The 16,393-nt window shown below is 39.5% G+C and overlaps 1 protein-coding gene across 47 annotated transcripts in view; it reads right to left on the bottom strand.

The window, feature by feature from the left end:
- Nucleotides 1-16,393, bottom strand: part of LOC142152884 (protocadherin gamma-A4-like) — a 445,481-nt gene that overhangs the window by 12,110 nt on the left and 416,978 nt on the right. For 34 of the 47 annotated variants that reach the window (XM_075209997.1, XM_075209999.1, XM_075209996.1 and 31 more), the window contains exon 2: nucleotides 2,638-2,696. In XM_075209997.1, the coding sequence (XP_075066098.1) occupies nucleotides 2,638-2,696 (59 nt within the window). The remainder of the gene's footprint in view (nucleotides 1-2,637; nucleotides 2,697-16,393) is intronic. The other 13 variants (XM_075209988.1, XM_075209968.1, XM_075209973.1 and 10 more) reach the window with 1 other exon arrangement.

The following is a 16,393-nucleotide window of genomic DNA, read 5'->3' as shown; positions in this document are numbered from 1 at the left end:
GATCCCCTCATATTGGCCCGGCAAAGAGGTAAGTTAACTCTTACCACTGACAGTCAATATCGCTGAGGAAGCTGGTTATCACTCGGCTGCCTTGTAGAGGTTTAATTGATAAATTAAATGATGAGTGGTTTTCTAGAAAACTAGTCCTATCACTTACAAATAAATAGGCCCAAATAATTATTTATTTCATAAACGTGCAAGCAGAATACATGCTATACACTATAGCAACCAATTAGATACTAGCTTTCATTGGTTAGACTATACTAGATTATTGAAAGCTGATATCTTATTGGTTGCTGTCGTTTAATGCACATCATTGCTCTCTTGACCTAATAAAACACATATAATAATCTCTATAGGGTATAGTCATACTTGCCTACTCTCCCGAATTTTGGGTAGTGCTCCTGAACACCCAGAAAAGCAAGGCACCCTCCCACGTATTATGCTTATTTCCTAATGAAGTGGTCAGGAAGGGGGGCCTCAATGATGTGATTTATGCCCCGCCTCCTGCGGCACAATGACACAGTTGCAGCTTTCTGCTGTGGGGGCGTGGGCACAATGATGCAAATCACCACACCCCCCTCCCCCACCGCAGCTTCCACCTGACTTCCCCTCCAGGATCTCCCGTAAGGGAGTTAGAAAACATAAGAAGTATGCCCTTAATAAAGACAGACAAATGTTTAAAGGTTCTGCATTCAGTTCCCACATGGTTTAAGCTGTGCACACTTGCAATATAATGTCTTAATTTACAAGCTTTTTTTTATTAGTATTTTTCATCTAGGGAATTTCCTAGCTTTCTTGATGAATTGGAACATACAGAAATACATTTCTTACACACGCAGACTTTTATCTTCTCTATTGTTATCCTGACTACTTACTCAGCATGACGTTGGCTGCCAACCAGATATAATAAAACTGTGTTACATAAAATACATCATACATTACACACAGGAAGTTTTATGCGCATGGAGAAAATGCTTCCCCTACCTTGAGCCAGGAATCTGAATCTTTTATTTTGCTAAGGTATGTTACTTTTAGGCCTACTGGTCTTTAACTGGCTAAACATATATACAAACAAAGTTGATTCTAATTTATTAGAAGTACATATTTGAACGCTCATGTTGAGGATTTGGAGTTTTTAGACACACTGGGCCTTATTTAAAATTAGGATGTATATTTACTAAAATGCAGGTTTGAAAAAGTGGAGATGTTGCCTGTAGCAACCATTCAGATTCTAGTTATCATTTATTTAGTACATTCTTCAAAATGACAACTAGAAACTGATTGGTTGCTATAGGCAACATCTCCACTTTTTTCAAACCCACAGTTTAGCAAATATACCCTTAAGAGTAAACAATGTTGCTTTGCGGGGGCACATTTAAAATGTGTGGATAAATTTTAGAGTTGATAGGAGGAAACTTCCTAGCTCAACTCTATATCACAGTGTAAACATGGCTTGTATTTGTGTGCTAAAAAGCAGGCAATATTTTCCATGCATGTAAATAAAAGTTGTATTTGCATCCATCACATTGCAGCGTGGTTTATCCAGATGCAAATTTGCACCCTTTAGTTATATCTAAATCTAACTCTAAATGAGGCCCAAAGTGTAGCTTTATTGGGTGCTAAAATACCTTGCTTTACTAGAGTAAAGGGCAGGCACATTTAATCCCCCTGCCTTTCCTTGTGTTGGCATAATTGTGACATAGGGGTCTATTTCTCATTGGTAGCTAGTGGGCAGCAGTACAGAGTGTACTGCTGTTGCTATAAGCCATGCCATATAGGGCTTATTGGCGAGCCCTGGCTTTTTATTGGTGCACCCCCATAGGCCATACATGAAAAGCTGTTGCTGTATTACAGAAACAGCCAGTGAATAAAACCAGTTATATTCCAGTTGTCATGTTAAGCTGGGTCCATCAGGAGTTTAAATTATGTGAAAATTAGTATTGTGAGTTTAATTATATATATATATATATATATATATATATATATATATATCTATCTCTTCCTTGTAGTATACCTCAACTGTAACAACACTGCATTCATCATGCAAATTATCTTTCTAGCACAAACGATACACATCTGCAGCTCCTAGCCATTCAGTAGCCACATTAGCCATTTCATTTTGAATATCAGCTTGAACTTCTCTATTAACTCTTGCTGTAAGTGGCTGTAAACTGCTAATTAAAAGAGGTAGGGGATGAAAGAGATGTATGAGAGGAGGTGCGCCTAAGTAGCATGGGCTATACAAAGATTTACAACATACTTTCTGACTTTGTAGACCTTCCCTCTGGAGTGATACAGAAGAAAGGTCTACTAGGGAGGGCGGGTCCGGGTGAACCAATCACGTCATCCTGCCCCTCATGCATCCATTGATGAGTGACGACAGCGACGGGCAGCCTGTAATAATACAATAGGCGCCATTGTGCCCCTGACCTCACCAACTTCTGGGAGTGTTTGCATTTTAACTTGAAATATCCATGTTCCTCTAAATGTTAGTAACAACTTTTTTTTAAGGTAATGTGCTTGTTATATTCTATAGATTCTAAATGTATTAAATAGAAACAGATCAGTATGTTCAACACTGAACAATAATTAATTAAAAAATACCAACATTTTAAAAAATTAAGAATTACTCACCCACTGGGTCCAGGTCTTTGAGCCTGTGAGAAACGCCATTCTGTGTTAGGCTGTGCCTGCTGGAAGAAACGGAACAGTGTTTGTAATTGCTTTGTATTTAAGACTAAAAAACATTTGTTTTATTATCTTTTTTCTTCAAGCCTAGACTGAAAGAGAAGAACAAAGTAATGGCGTTAGGAGAACATGAGCGGCAGCTTTGCCTTTGGCTCCGCTAAAAGATTAAATAAACGTTAGAACACATGTTAGATGTTTCCTTGAAAAGATCATATCAAGACAACTGAGCACATTTATGGAGGAACAAAAGATCATTAGTAATGAATTAACAGTGCAGTATATTCAAATATTAAGCATTATTTGTGAGGTTTTACAAAGGTTCAGTTTTAGAGTTCTGTTTCACTGTGGTAAGCAGGGCCGGATTAAGGGAATGGAGGCCCCTGGTCTAAGGGGGCCTCCATTCCCCCGTGAGGGCCCCCCCCCATGATCCGAGCTGCCCACCCCCCCAGAACTTACCTCCTTCTCCGGCGCACTGTACGCTCTTTACTGAGGAGATCTCGTGAGAGAGTGAGACTCACGAGATCTCCTCAGTAAGGAGACTACAGCGCGCCGGGGAAGGACAGCAGTGAAAGTGCTCAGCCGGGGGCGCCCCCACCCCCGACCGATCAATACTGCTGCTGAGCACTTTCAAGGGTCCCCTGGATGCCATAGGCCCCTGGGCTGTAGCCCAGTTAGCCCTATGGTTAATCCGGCCCTGGTGGTATGGAAGGCACATGGAACTAGCAAATAGTACACATCAAGGTGCAGATAGATTATCAACGAGGTCCCGTACGAACCTTGTGGATGTTTCTGTTAATAATCTTCGCTCAAATTTGCTTGTACCTCCGAAAGGTTCCTATGGGACCTCATGGCTAAATTAATCTCCTCCTATGTGTGTAGTCAGGTGTGCTGGAATACAGATAAAAGTGGGTCTGTTGTGTCTGCCTGCACCCAGTGTACTTTAAGATACAAGCCTACTTTCCAGCCTTGGGAGATGTCTCCATAAACTAAGTGACATGTTTGTGTGTGGAAAAGCTTATTTTAAAATTGGGCAAAGATTACCTAGAAAATCTGTTCTCTGTTGAATGAAATTGGAAGGTGCAAAATACTCCCCATTATATTCATAGGACTACACGCAATCTTTTCTGCAAACTGGTCGCACACCACACCAAAAATAATTGTGCACTGCACCACAGCAGTTTTACACATCGTAAATGACCTCCTTAGAGTAGCTCAGTGACATCTATGGTCTGTTCCGGCTGCAGGCTGACCTCACATGTGGTTAAACCTCCAATTTCACAAGGTTTATCCTGCATACAATTTAGTGGTTTAGTAACTAAATATATATAAGGTGTACAGATCATATGGATAATGTCCGTTTTATTCAGGTGATGATTATTTAGACTAGGAATACGTAGCCGTAGATAATATAATTTATATTTGTATAGTACTGCCAAGGTTATTTTACTACATTAGATATGCTGTGGGAACATATAATAAGGGTGGGACAAGAATATTAATAACCTAATTAATATTTAGATTGAACTGTATCTGTCCAACTGGACCAAGCCCAAAAACCGCATCTGTCCAACTGGATCAAGCCCCAAACCGCATCTGTCCAACTGGATCAAGCCCCGAACTGCACCTTTCCAACTGAACCAAGACCTGAACTGCATCTGTCCAATTGGACCAAGCCCCAAACCCCGTCTGCCCAACTGGACCAAGCCTCAAATCGCATCTGTCCAACTGGATCAAGCCCCAACCTGCATCCATCCAACTGGACTAAGCCCCGAACCGCATCTGTCCAACTGGACCAAGCCTCAAACCGCATCTGTCCAACAGGACCAAGCCTTGAACTGCATCTGTCCAATTAGGCCAAGCCCCAAACCGCATCTGTCCAACTGAACCAAGCCCCAAATCGCGTCTGCCCAACTGGACCAAGCCTCAAACCGCATCAGTCCAACTGGACCAAGCCTCAAACCACATCTGTCCAACAGGACCAAGCCTCGAACTGCATCTGTCCAATTAGGCCAAGCCCCAAACTGCATCTGTCCAACTGGACCAAGCCGCAAACTGTATCTGTCCAACTGGAACAAGTCCAGAATCTCATCTGTCTAATTCAGCCTTAGAGATGTGCCAAATGAGCCATACTTCTGTTTAATTATTCTCTCAATCAGAACTAACAATAGATAAAGTTCGTGGCCAGTTTAAATCTTTAAATAAGTGATCCGCTTTCACAAATTCTTTATGCTGATTTATGATTTGTTACATAATGTATGCTTGTGTCAGAATATATTCTTCTGTTATTTTTATGCACTTACATATGCATTGCATGGCAAAAAGTTTAAGGGTAGATAGATCATCACTGTACTGTATCAACATACTCAACAGCACTATACATTTGTAGACAGCGTAGTCTCCTAGAAAGACAGGACAACAGATAGAAGGACAGATTATAAACGTAGAGACCCCCATCAGCGTACCTTACTTGCATTTCTGTTTCTGTCATATACAATTAAACACAATACAAATCTTCTGAATTAACAAGAGACAACTGGCAATGGCTCTGCATAGTTCAGTAGCTTCCTAGTGATTGTGCCAACTTTACAAATGCACGTGCTCCATTAAGAAATTATTTATTTCTAAGAGTAAAAATGCTCCCTGGGGACCCTCGCATGACAGATCATCTATGAGGGCAGCCCTCATTAAAGATAAACATGCTACACTGGCAGTCTCCCAGCTGGACAAACACCAGCTAAGTACCCTTACAGGCATATACTCTTCTTATATTAAGATTGCGAACAACACAGGCACAGCAGTAGGTCCTGCGAGCTGTGCAATATAAATATATATATATAGCATTATCTAAAAATATCTGACACTGTTTGTGTGAGTGCAGAGCAGGTACTGAAGACTGGGTGCATAAGTAAATTGCCCGTACATATTATAGAGGGAAGCTTACGACCTTATATAAATTTATTTTAAACCACCTTCCCCCCAAACAAGTACTAGTGTTGGTCCTATGGACACCGGCTGTGGCCTGGCACTTGTACTCAACATGACGGCCTGCTGGCTGGTTTTAAAAGCATCTCTGAGCATTGGTAGTTGGAGGAATCTGACTCACTGGCTAGGATTTACTCATCCATGCTACAATCTGTATGGTAGAGTGCTTGTTCCATCAGGAGCTGACACTCATTTCTAACCAACGAACCAGACGCAGCAGTCAGAGACATTTACCAAAGCTCTTCTGCAGAGCTCTCCAATGATTACTACCAGGTCCTTAGTGAACAATACCCAATATATTGACTTTGTAACAACAAACTGAAATAACATTAAGTGATTCTAATAGCGCCACTTGTCTTTCACAAATATAAAGATATAAACAACATACTCTCTGCTAATCATTTAAGGCTCAGTTACCTTTCAAATTGTACATATTACTCTCTCTCTCTCTATATATATGTATACACCGGTTGACGTAGACTGGTATATGGTGGCATATACATATATATATAATATATATATATATATATATATATATATATATATATATATATATATATACATATATATATATATATATATATATATATATATATATATATATATATATATATATACACATATATATATATATATATATATATATATAAAACTTCATTCATTTAGTTTACTAAAATAAAAGTACAGTATAGGAAAATAAACCGATTTCATCTCTACCAGCAGATCACACTACGCTTCAGGGTGGATAGATTTTCCACACAGCTACATTGAGTGAATGACACTTATTTACATCTGGAAGTAATGATCCAATGCTGGGGTTATTTCCTCCAATTAAGTATTTTAGACTTTGAGGCCACATGTTAGAATTTAATACATTGGACCATTTGCACCTTTAGGTCAAAAGCCACTGATCAAAATGGCATTTTTACTGGCTGGATTGTTTCCTTTTCAACTACGCACAACCTTTAAAATACAAAATAATTGTGTTTATCCCAGCTAAGTGCCACTTCTGTTACCCATCAAACAGAATGTCCGCCTGCTAGAATAATACAAGGCTCTATAAATCACTACAACCACTATTATCCCCAATGAAAGGCAAGTTCAATGAAATGTCCCTGTGTTAGGAGATTAGGTGTCCCGCAGCTATTGTGAAATGTGGGACTTCACAGAGTCCGAATAATTTGCTTAATCAATTTCTCATGGCTCTGTGAAAATACATAATATTATCTCATCAGTAACGCTGTCATGTTATGTTAGGACTATATAAATAATGATTTGATTAATTAAAGTATGAAAGATGGACAATGAGATGAAGAGGTAACCAAAGGGGCAAACTATAAAACTGTTGCATAAAGCCTGCATAGAATGTTCAATAATAGTAATACTCGTTTATTCTCAATACACATGACATCGATCAGAAATTAGCAATTTCATTTCTGACACTAAGGGCTAGATTTACTAAGCTGCGGGTTTGAAAAAGTGGGGATGTTGCCTATAGCAACCAATCAGATTCTAGCTGTCATTTTGTAGAAGGTACTAAATAAATGAAAGCTAGAATCTAATTGGTTGCTATAGGCAACATCCCCACTTTTTCAAACCCGCAGCTTAGTAAATCTAGCCCTAAGTGTAACAACATATTTATAAAATAGACATATTTATCAAAATGTTATTGCTCGGTTATTGTGGCAGTAAAGAAATAACATATTGCCGTAATTTATAAGAAAAAATAAAAATATTGCCATCCAGACTAACATTTCCATGGACAAATCTTTAAAAACTGGACAAAATAACATAAGCATAGTCACTGAAATTCAGGGTTAAAGTTGATTTAGGGAAAAATGCTCTACTTAATGTAATTGCCATATGCAGAGGCTAAGCGGTTTATTTATATGTGTCAACAAAGCTGATTTTTTCTAATCGATGCATATCATGGTGATAAAAAAACACCACAATGTATCAATATCACTCAGCTGCTTCGGCAATACATGCCCGCAGCTGTGAGGGTTCATTTACTGCTTTCTTGGGCCAGTTGGAGGAAAGGAGCGCATGACAGCCAGTTCACGCATACGCATTCAATGCCACTCGGTGGCTACAAAAAAGGGTTAAAAATAGATTTAAGAAAGAAAAAAAAATATTTAAAAACATCGAACACTGAAAAAAAATTTTGGGCAAAAAATTTATTATTTTTTTCCAGTGATTTCCTTCTGCTATCTGAGGTCTCCATGCTTTGCTCCAAACTTTTGCCTAGTCAGAAAGCCTAACACTTAATAAGTATTTTAGTGAGGTGAAAAAAAAGTAGAATAATTGCCTGGCTGCTAACTGTGAGAGTGTGTACTGTATTATACATATGGCAGGAATTATACAAAATGTAAAATCAATACATAAAAGATGCATCTGCATACAGAAGGAGCCATCTGATTTACACATCAATACAGTTCTTGCCGGTTGCTGTAGAAACCCCATATGACGCAGTACTGTAGGAAATGCCTCCGATACACTGGTATAATGCTTTCTTCACATGCTCAAAAAGAATAACTATAAAATATATTATGGATTCTAATAAAACCATCAGTGCCCTAGATCCCTATTTTTCAAATTGTTTTCTTCTCAGTTATAAACAATGATATACTATTTAATACAATAATACTAAAATAACAAATAAATAAATAATAATAATTATTATTATTTTTATTAATAGTATTGGAAGAAATGGCAAACCAAACAATTTGGATTAGAAATGACTTGTAAAACACAAGGCATCTGTTTCAATGACTAGATAGATTTTTCCAGAGGAGTCAATGGGTCTGGAACAAAAGTATCTAATATAACGTAAAATATGTGTAAAAAAATAATGATAGCTGTAATTAAATTAGGAATCTGCCACATGTACCTCTGAAGATCATAACTGACAACATTCTAAGAATCCTCTCCAAGTGGCGAGTGCAGGGACGTGGCTGCGTGAATCACATCACCACTACTAAAGCTACAGGATTTCTCCAGAAAGCTACAAAATACATAACACTATTCTATTTATGCAACATATACATCTAGCCATATACACATCTGGCATGTATATCTAATAATAAGCCTTGTTACTTTACAAAACTACTAGTCCACTAATGCTGGCCACAGAGTGGCAAATCAGTGCAATAATAGTGTCTGATAATGTTCTGAAGAAAATAATGGGTCGTTATGGTGTATGTGTCTGTATGTGCTCAGCCCAGGGGGTAAATGTATCAAGCTGAGAGTTTTCCGGCGGGTTTGAAAAACCAATCAGATTCTAGCTATCATTTATTTAGTACATTCTACAAAATGACAGCTAGAATCTGTTTGGTTGCTATAGGCAACATCTCCACTTTTCAAACTCGTCGGAAAACTCTCAGCTTGATACATTTACCCCCAGGTGTTGAATGGAAAATGTCTCCTAGCGCACTGGCCGTGGTGCAGGATTGGGCCATGTATGGTTGCTGTTAGAACTTTCCAATATAAAAGATAAATAAATAATAAAATAAACAGATCCTTATCAGAACCGTGACCTGCAAATGTCTCTTTCATGTACTGTACTTGGAGTGTTCTATGATGTATTAGTCAGATCCATAAGTGTTGTTTGCTTGCTTTTTCAAAGCTGATATATTGATTGATTTTGCTTCCTGTGGTTTCTGACAGTGCATTACTTATCCCACAGGAAATCAAAGACAGCATGGACATACCGCCTTTGTATTCCAAATTATTATACTGATAAATGACCATGGGTGACCTCGATTTTCCATGAGAGAAAATTAGCTAAGGAACACTTAGAAAAACAAAAATGTATTCCCTGTGCCTACAATAAAATATATACATAGCATCTTCTTAACAGTTATAGCCACTGTTCAAATGATATATAGATATGTAGACCTCTCCCCATATAAATTGATGTCTAAAGGTTTGGTAACCACTGCTAGTGTAAATTATAAGTGTATTACAAGTTACCAAAGATTTCTGTGACAATGTAAAAGCATATGACTTTAACATAAATGCTTTTTCGAGAACATGTACTTTTGAAAGACAGTACTTTATTTTTTTTAACTTTCAGTAATGTATCATCAACATCATCCACACTTATTTATATAGTGCATATTCTATAGCGCCTTACAATTTGGGAATAAAAATGGTAAATAAAACAATACTGGGTAACACAGACAGACTAAGAACATAGGGATGAAATAAGCTTGAAGGCAATTTAAAAGCTGAGGCTGTATCTTTAAACTGGAATATTCTCTGGGGTTAATAGATAACTATGGCGTATGCCCATCTGTTGTCATAGGGGAGGGGTAGACAGGGACTATAAATTGGAGAATTAAGCAGTCTCTGCAGTCTGGATGGTGCCCATCCACCCTCCCTGGTTGGCAGTACTTGGTAGCACAGATACAGGACTAGATGCTTCTTGGGTTGGTGCTCAGTTATTGGCATGCTGGCAAAGCAGGTGGTGATCTTGGATGAAGAGTTGCCAGAAAACGCAGTACAGTCCACAGCCAGTAGTTGGGGCGCACATTACGATAGTGGGCACGCTAAACCCGCCTTTGTTCGAGTGAATCAGCTAAAGTCTCGGTACAGGTACCGTCCCTGTGGGTTGCCCTGTGGCTGTGTTCCGTCTAGTCCAGTGGATTGGCGGGTTCTGTAAGCCCGGGACGCGTTGTCCCGCTAAGGTAGATATGTGCGCCCAGGGTGTGATTGGTTGTCCCCCACTTGAACCCGGGATTTGATTGATTGCCCCCCAGTTGATGAGGTCCCATGGTTAATGCTGGGATCTCATCAACTGGGGACATCGGACTAACTGCTCTCTTCTCCATCACATTTAAATAAACTATTTAAATTTGCCACACTCAGGTCTCGTGTCACTTATTTAAGGTTATATTTAAATAAGAGTAAGAGTGTAAGGGAAGTCAGGATATCAGCTGTTAAGCCTTTTAAGAGAGGTAAAAGTGCCCTGCTTGCAAGTGTGCAATCTATGGAGTGTCAGTAGCTTTTAATTTTAAAGTAAACAGATGTACATTTACATAGAGCATGTGCTCTATAGTTTCTAAAACAAACCTCTTCACAGCAATATAATAAAGAATAATAATATCACCCAACAATATCTGTTAAGAGAGAGACCAGTCATCACTGGGCACGTGAGCATGTAGAATTGCAAAATCTCAAATATTTACTTTTCAGATCATATCAAATTCCAAACCAATGGTGTTTTCTCCGAACACTGCAGACAGAACCCAAAAGTACACAATCCTTAACATGATGCAGCTTGAGAAAGCGTAATATATTTCCAAGTATTCATGTCATTACTTTCAATTATGTGTGCCAAAAAAGAGTTCCAGAAAAACTCAGAATGCCAAGTCCTAACTATTTAATAGTAAGTAAATGCATTGCTACATCAATGTGCGTAACAAATCATTTCCAAGTTGTTCCTTCTATGACAGCTATGTGAGTCAGCCAAAGTTCAGAATCATTACAAGAAGACAATGACATCTTGGAAGACATTGCGTAATATTACAGATGTGTCATCAAACACTCCTAAAAACAAATACATGACAACGCTTCATAATGTATAGATACTATAGAAAATATTTCCTTGGATGGTCCCATTACCTTTTGAAAATACAGGTGTGGCATTGAATTCATTTACAGTATCTCCTTTCCTGAACTTAATATTGGATACCCAGGACATGAATTACTAACATATTGCATAGGACATGTTACTATGTGCAGCAACCAATCAGCTTTTATCAGTGTCATACAAATTAGACAATGTCAAGATGATTGTACGGAGGTTAGCGCTGCTGCCTCACATCAGGACCCTATATGTGTGGGGGTTGTATGTTCTCCTGTGTTTATGTGGGTTTCCTCCGGGTGCTCCGGTTTCCTCCCACAGTCCAAAAAAACATACATGTAGGTTAACTGGAGGGAATATATATTGTAAGCTCCACTGGGGCAGGGACTGATGTGAAATATTAAATATTCTCTGTAAAGTGCTATGGAATTTGTAGACAATATAAAAATAACAGTTAATAAATAAATATATAAATGCTATGAGCTACTTGCACCTCATTTGGTTTCACCACGATTCCTTCTTTAAACACATCTCGTTACAGTACTTATTCCACATTCCACATGAGGATATGTGCACATTAGTCTTTCCCTTGCTACTGTCCTCAGGCTGGGTCCGGATACATTCAATACATGGTTAACATGGCTTGAATGTAATCATAGCAGTCATTGATTTTTTTTGTCCTGGTGAGTCATCTAAGGCAAATATAGTCCCGTCACAGGCTATGTAATTCAACTTAAGGCTTTGATAGTTAATTGCACATCTTACTGACAAAAGCAAGTTACTTAAATATATATGCATAACTAGGTTGCATTAATTTCAAATAAAAATCAGAAAGTGGTGATGTACTAGAGGTGTTTTATGTTATCACAGAAACTATTTCATCACCACAAGATTTTCATATGTATTGGAAATAACATTGCATGTACCAATGAGTCACACACAGTGACAGCAAATGTCTAATTGGCTGCTGTAGGACTCTGCACTTGTTAGTAAATTACCCACAATGCCTCTCTTTTTCATTGATGACTGCAGTGCAGCAATTACTGAACTACTTTGCTGGAGTGTTTCAGCCTATCCAGTGTTTAGCTTGAGACCCTCTTTACACCTCACATTTGTCATTGAGCAGGGGCGGATTGGGAACTTAAAGTGGCCCTGGAAAAAATTATTGAAGTGGCCTCATGTCGGCGGGACCAAAATAACTGTAGGTGGGGCCAACACAAAAGTAGGCGGGATTTAGAACTACAGGAATTTGGTTGTAGTAACATTTAGGAAAACCTAGATGTGATGACTTTACACACACTGAGTCATCTCTAAAGCCATGCAGGGCAAATGTATAGTATACTATAGGCAGCCCCCTCTTAGTATAGTATAGGTAGCCCCCCTTAGTATAGTATAGGTAGCCCCCCCTTAGTATAGTATAGGCAACCGACCTTAGTATAGTATAGGTAGCCCCCCTTAGTATAGTATAGGTAGCCCCCCTTAGTATAGTATAGGCAACCGACCTTAGTATAGTATAGGTAGCCCCCCTTAGTATAGTATAGGCAACCGGCCTTAGTATAGTATAGGTAGCCCCCCTTAGTATAGTATAGGTAGCCCCCCTTAGTATAGTATAGGCAACCGACCTTAGTATAGTATAGGCAACCGACCTTAGTATAGTATAGGCAGCCCCCCTTAGTATAGTATAGGCAGCCCCCCTTAGTATAGCATAGTATAGGTAACCCACCTTAGTATAGTATAGGTAGCTCCCCTTAGTATAGTATAGTATAGGCAACCGACCTTAGTATAGTATAGGCAGCCCCCCTTAGTATAGCATAGTATAGGTAACCCACCTTAGTATAGTATAGGTAGCTCCCCTTAGTATAGTATAGGCAGCCCCCCCTTAGTATTGTATAGGCAGCCACCTCTTAGTATAGTATAGGCAGCCCCCCTTAGTATAGCATAGTATAGGTAGTCCCCCTTAGTATAGTATAGTACCCCCCCTTAGTATAGTATACTAAGCCCCCCTCACTTACCTTCAGTTGCTCTGAGCAGCGTCTCTTCTCACATCAGGCAGACAGGAAGTGAAGTCAGACTTCCTGTCTGCCAAACAGCACCATGGGAGCCTAGCAATTGGCTGCCTGTTGCTGCCCACTGAACACCAATATTTTAGATTGCTTTCCTGTACGTGCCTCCCCCCGCCGCATCCAAACGCGCCCCCCGAGAAAATCTGAGGTGGCCTCCAGGTGTCCTCGGTAGGCCATCGGCCTACCGGGAAACTTCCCTGTAAGGTCTATGGCCAATCCGCCGCTGTCATTCAGTAATTACTGTAACTTTGCTACATGAGCACATTTCTGTAGACAGAAAATCCAGATGCCACAAAAGTACAACACAAAAAAAATAGTTGCAACATAAATGGACAGTCTGAAAAACAAGCATTTAAGTTTAATTGTGCACTTTTACTTGTACTTCCAATGTATTAAAAAGAGAAAACTTTTATTTATTTGGTTAAGAGCATATTTAAATATAAATGTGTGTAGAGCCGTGAAAGTGGATGAGCAAGACTAAACATGAACTGGTCTCCATATGCAAAACCAGGGAATAAAAATAGACAAACCCTTTGGAAACCTGCCAACGTAATTGGTATCTTCTTTAATGTGCGCATGGAAAGTGACTATTAAATACAGCAATATAAAACAAGCAAATAGCAGCAGAGTACACAAGGTGGGTACTATTGTCTTAGTGTAGGACAAAGAGTAATCTAATGTGATTCAAATTGGGTTTAAGTTAAAATTTAGACACAGTATTATACACATGTTTGACAGCTGTTCCTAATCTGTGCATCTGGTGGCTCTGAGTATTTTTTTTATAGAACTGTTTTAAGACCATGTGGTAAAGTCTACTGTATTATAGCTTGTATGGTAAACTAGGACTCAACACTACACAGACACATAGGAACTATATAATGACTTTGTTCTACTAAGAGCACAAATTGATGACAGCCCCAAGCATATTTCAGTACAAGCCCTTATTTTCTAAAATAATTGAAGTCCTGGGTAAGCTGCTCCTTTGTCCTCTTGCCAACAACAGGAATTTCCCACCATGGCCAAAAACAATTCTACACACAGATTTTTTCCTTGGATGTTTGATTGGAATATTTCTTATATGTCTTAAGAAACACTAAACTACATTTTCAGATATGTCCAATGACAGTAAAATACATTGTTCAGTATAAGGCTGGTTATTTACTGGCGTTTGGAAAATGCCAGTGAATGCAAGTGTGTATGGGATCATTGGAACTAATTGGACCCATTCCCATACTGGTTTAGTTGTTTTTAAAAGCATGATTTCCTAAGCTTTGGGTAAAGAGAATATGACATTTCATGACAGCTCTGGTAAAACCTAAAGTTTTATATTACTGCTACATTATAGTCACATACAGTGGGTGATGCGGGGTGGTATATGGCTGTATGTCACACCATAACTCCTCCTACTGTCTTCATTTGTAAAATCATCAATTTAATTCACTCACAGTGTCGTCAATTTCCACTTGACTACGGGTAACATAAGGGGAGATTACATAGAGAAATGTGTCTCCAAATGAGACAATTTTGGGAAGAATTAAAGATGGCATTGCATAGTATTGTGTAATATCAGCCATTTCACACTGGACAAAGTTTAATGCTATATATTTGCATAGTGTCAGGGTAAATCATGCAGCATGCATCTGCACTATGGAAATAGAACCATGCAAAATATGTACTTTAGATGTGTTTGGGTGTAAATGACTGATATGACAATGTTAGCATCACAATGTCTGCATAGCCCTTAGTGAGAGTGAGATTATCAAGTCTAGTAAACACAGACACTTATGATGTTCTGAATTTGCTTAAATGCATGCGGTATGCCTACTTGTGTTAGTAGCATGTATAGCTGTGTGGGCCGATATCATACCTCCCAACTGTCCCGAATTGTGGGGCGTGAAAGGGGTGGAGCTTATGTGAAATGGGTGGAGCTGCAATGCAATTGAATTCCTGGATTCAGGAAAGGTGGGAGCGTGATGTCCCCCTATATGCTTCACTTGTGGGCAGGGCCGGATTAACCATAGGGCTAACTGGGCTACAGCCCAGGGGCCTATGGCATACAGGGGGCCCTTGAAAGTGCTCAGCAGCAGTATTGATCGGTCGGCGCGATCAGTGCTGCTGAGCACTTTAACTGCGGTCCTTCTCCGGCGTGCTGTGGTCTCCTTACTGAGGAGATCTCGTGAGTCTCACTCTCACGAGATCTCCTTAGTAAAGAGCGTACAGCGCGCCAGAGAAGGAGGTAAGTGCCAGGGATGGGGGGGGGGGGGGCGTGGGCAGCTCGGATCAGGGGGGAACGGGGACGCGGCAGCTCGGATCACGGGGGGGGGGGGCCCTCACAGGGGAATGGAGGCCCCCTTAGCCCAGGCGCCTCCATTCCCTTAATCTGGCCCTGCTTGTGGGGGGGTCGATATATATTAATTGGAGTTGTCCAAATGTGGACAAACCCTTTAAGCTCACAGGATATGGTACAATGACTGCATTTGTTGTAGAGGCAGTGACATTAGCAGAGAACTGATAACTACAATGAGAATACAGCCCCAACGCTGCTTAAATAATTTGTTGTCCTACTGTCATCTGGGCATAGAACTGGAATATTATAGTCTGCAACAAAATGATATCCTACAATGTAATGTGACCTATACAGCTATGACAAAAGTGCTGCCTAGCTAAGAATAGTGCTTTATTATGAGCAAACTCGCTGGGGATTTTTACTGACAATATGGAGATCATTGTGTATATTTATAGCAGTGCACCTGTGTTCATTCAGTCTGAGTTGTAAGTTCCGCATGTCAATAATGCAATTTGAGAAGATGGACATCAAAACTGTTCTGCAAAATATTTGCCTCACTTTGCAGTCGGCAGCAAAATTTTGCCCTTTTTCCTGGAGGAATTTGGTCTTAAGTGTCCCTCGTTCTACCCCAACTGCACTACACAGCGGAATCACAGCTCTACTCATAGACTAATCTGTGCAATGCAAATTTACAAATATATTCTGTAGCACTACAAAACAAATGTCTAGAATATTATATCATCGGAACTTGACACCTCTGCAAAACAAAGTCATGTACTAATG

Source organism: Mixophyes fleayi, chromosome 4, assembly GCF_038048845.1.
Source record: "Mixophyes fleayi isolate aMixFle1 chromosome 4, aMixFle1.hap1, whole genome shotgun sequence".
Classification (NCBI taxonomy): Eukaryota; Metazoa; Chordata; class Amphibia; order Anura; family Limnodynastidae; genus Mixophyes; species Mixophyes fleayi.
This window is presented reverse-complemented; position numbering and strand designations above follow the sequence as displayed.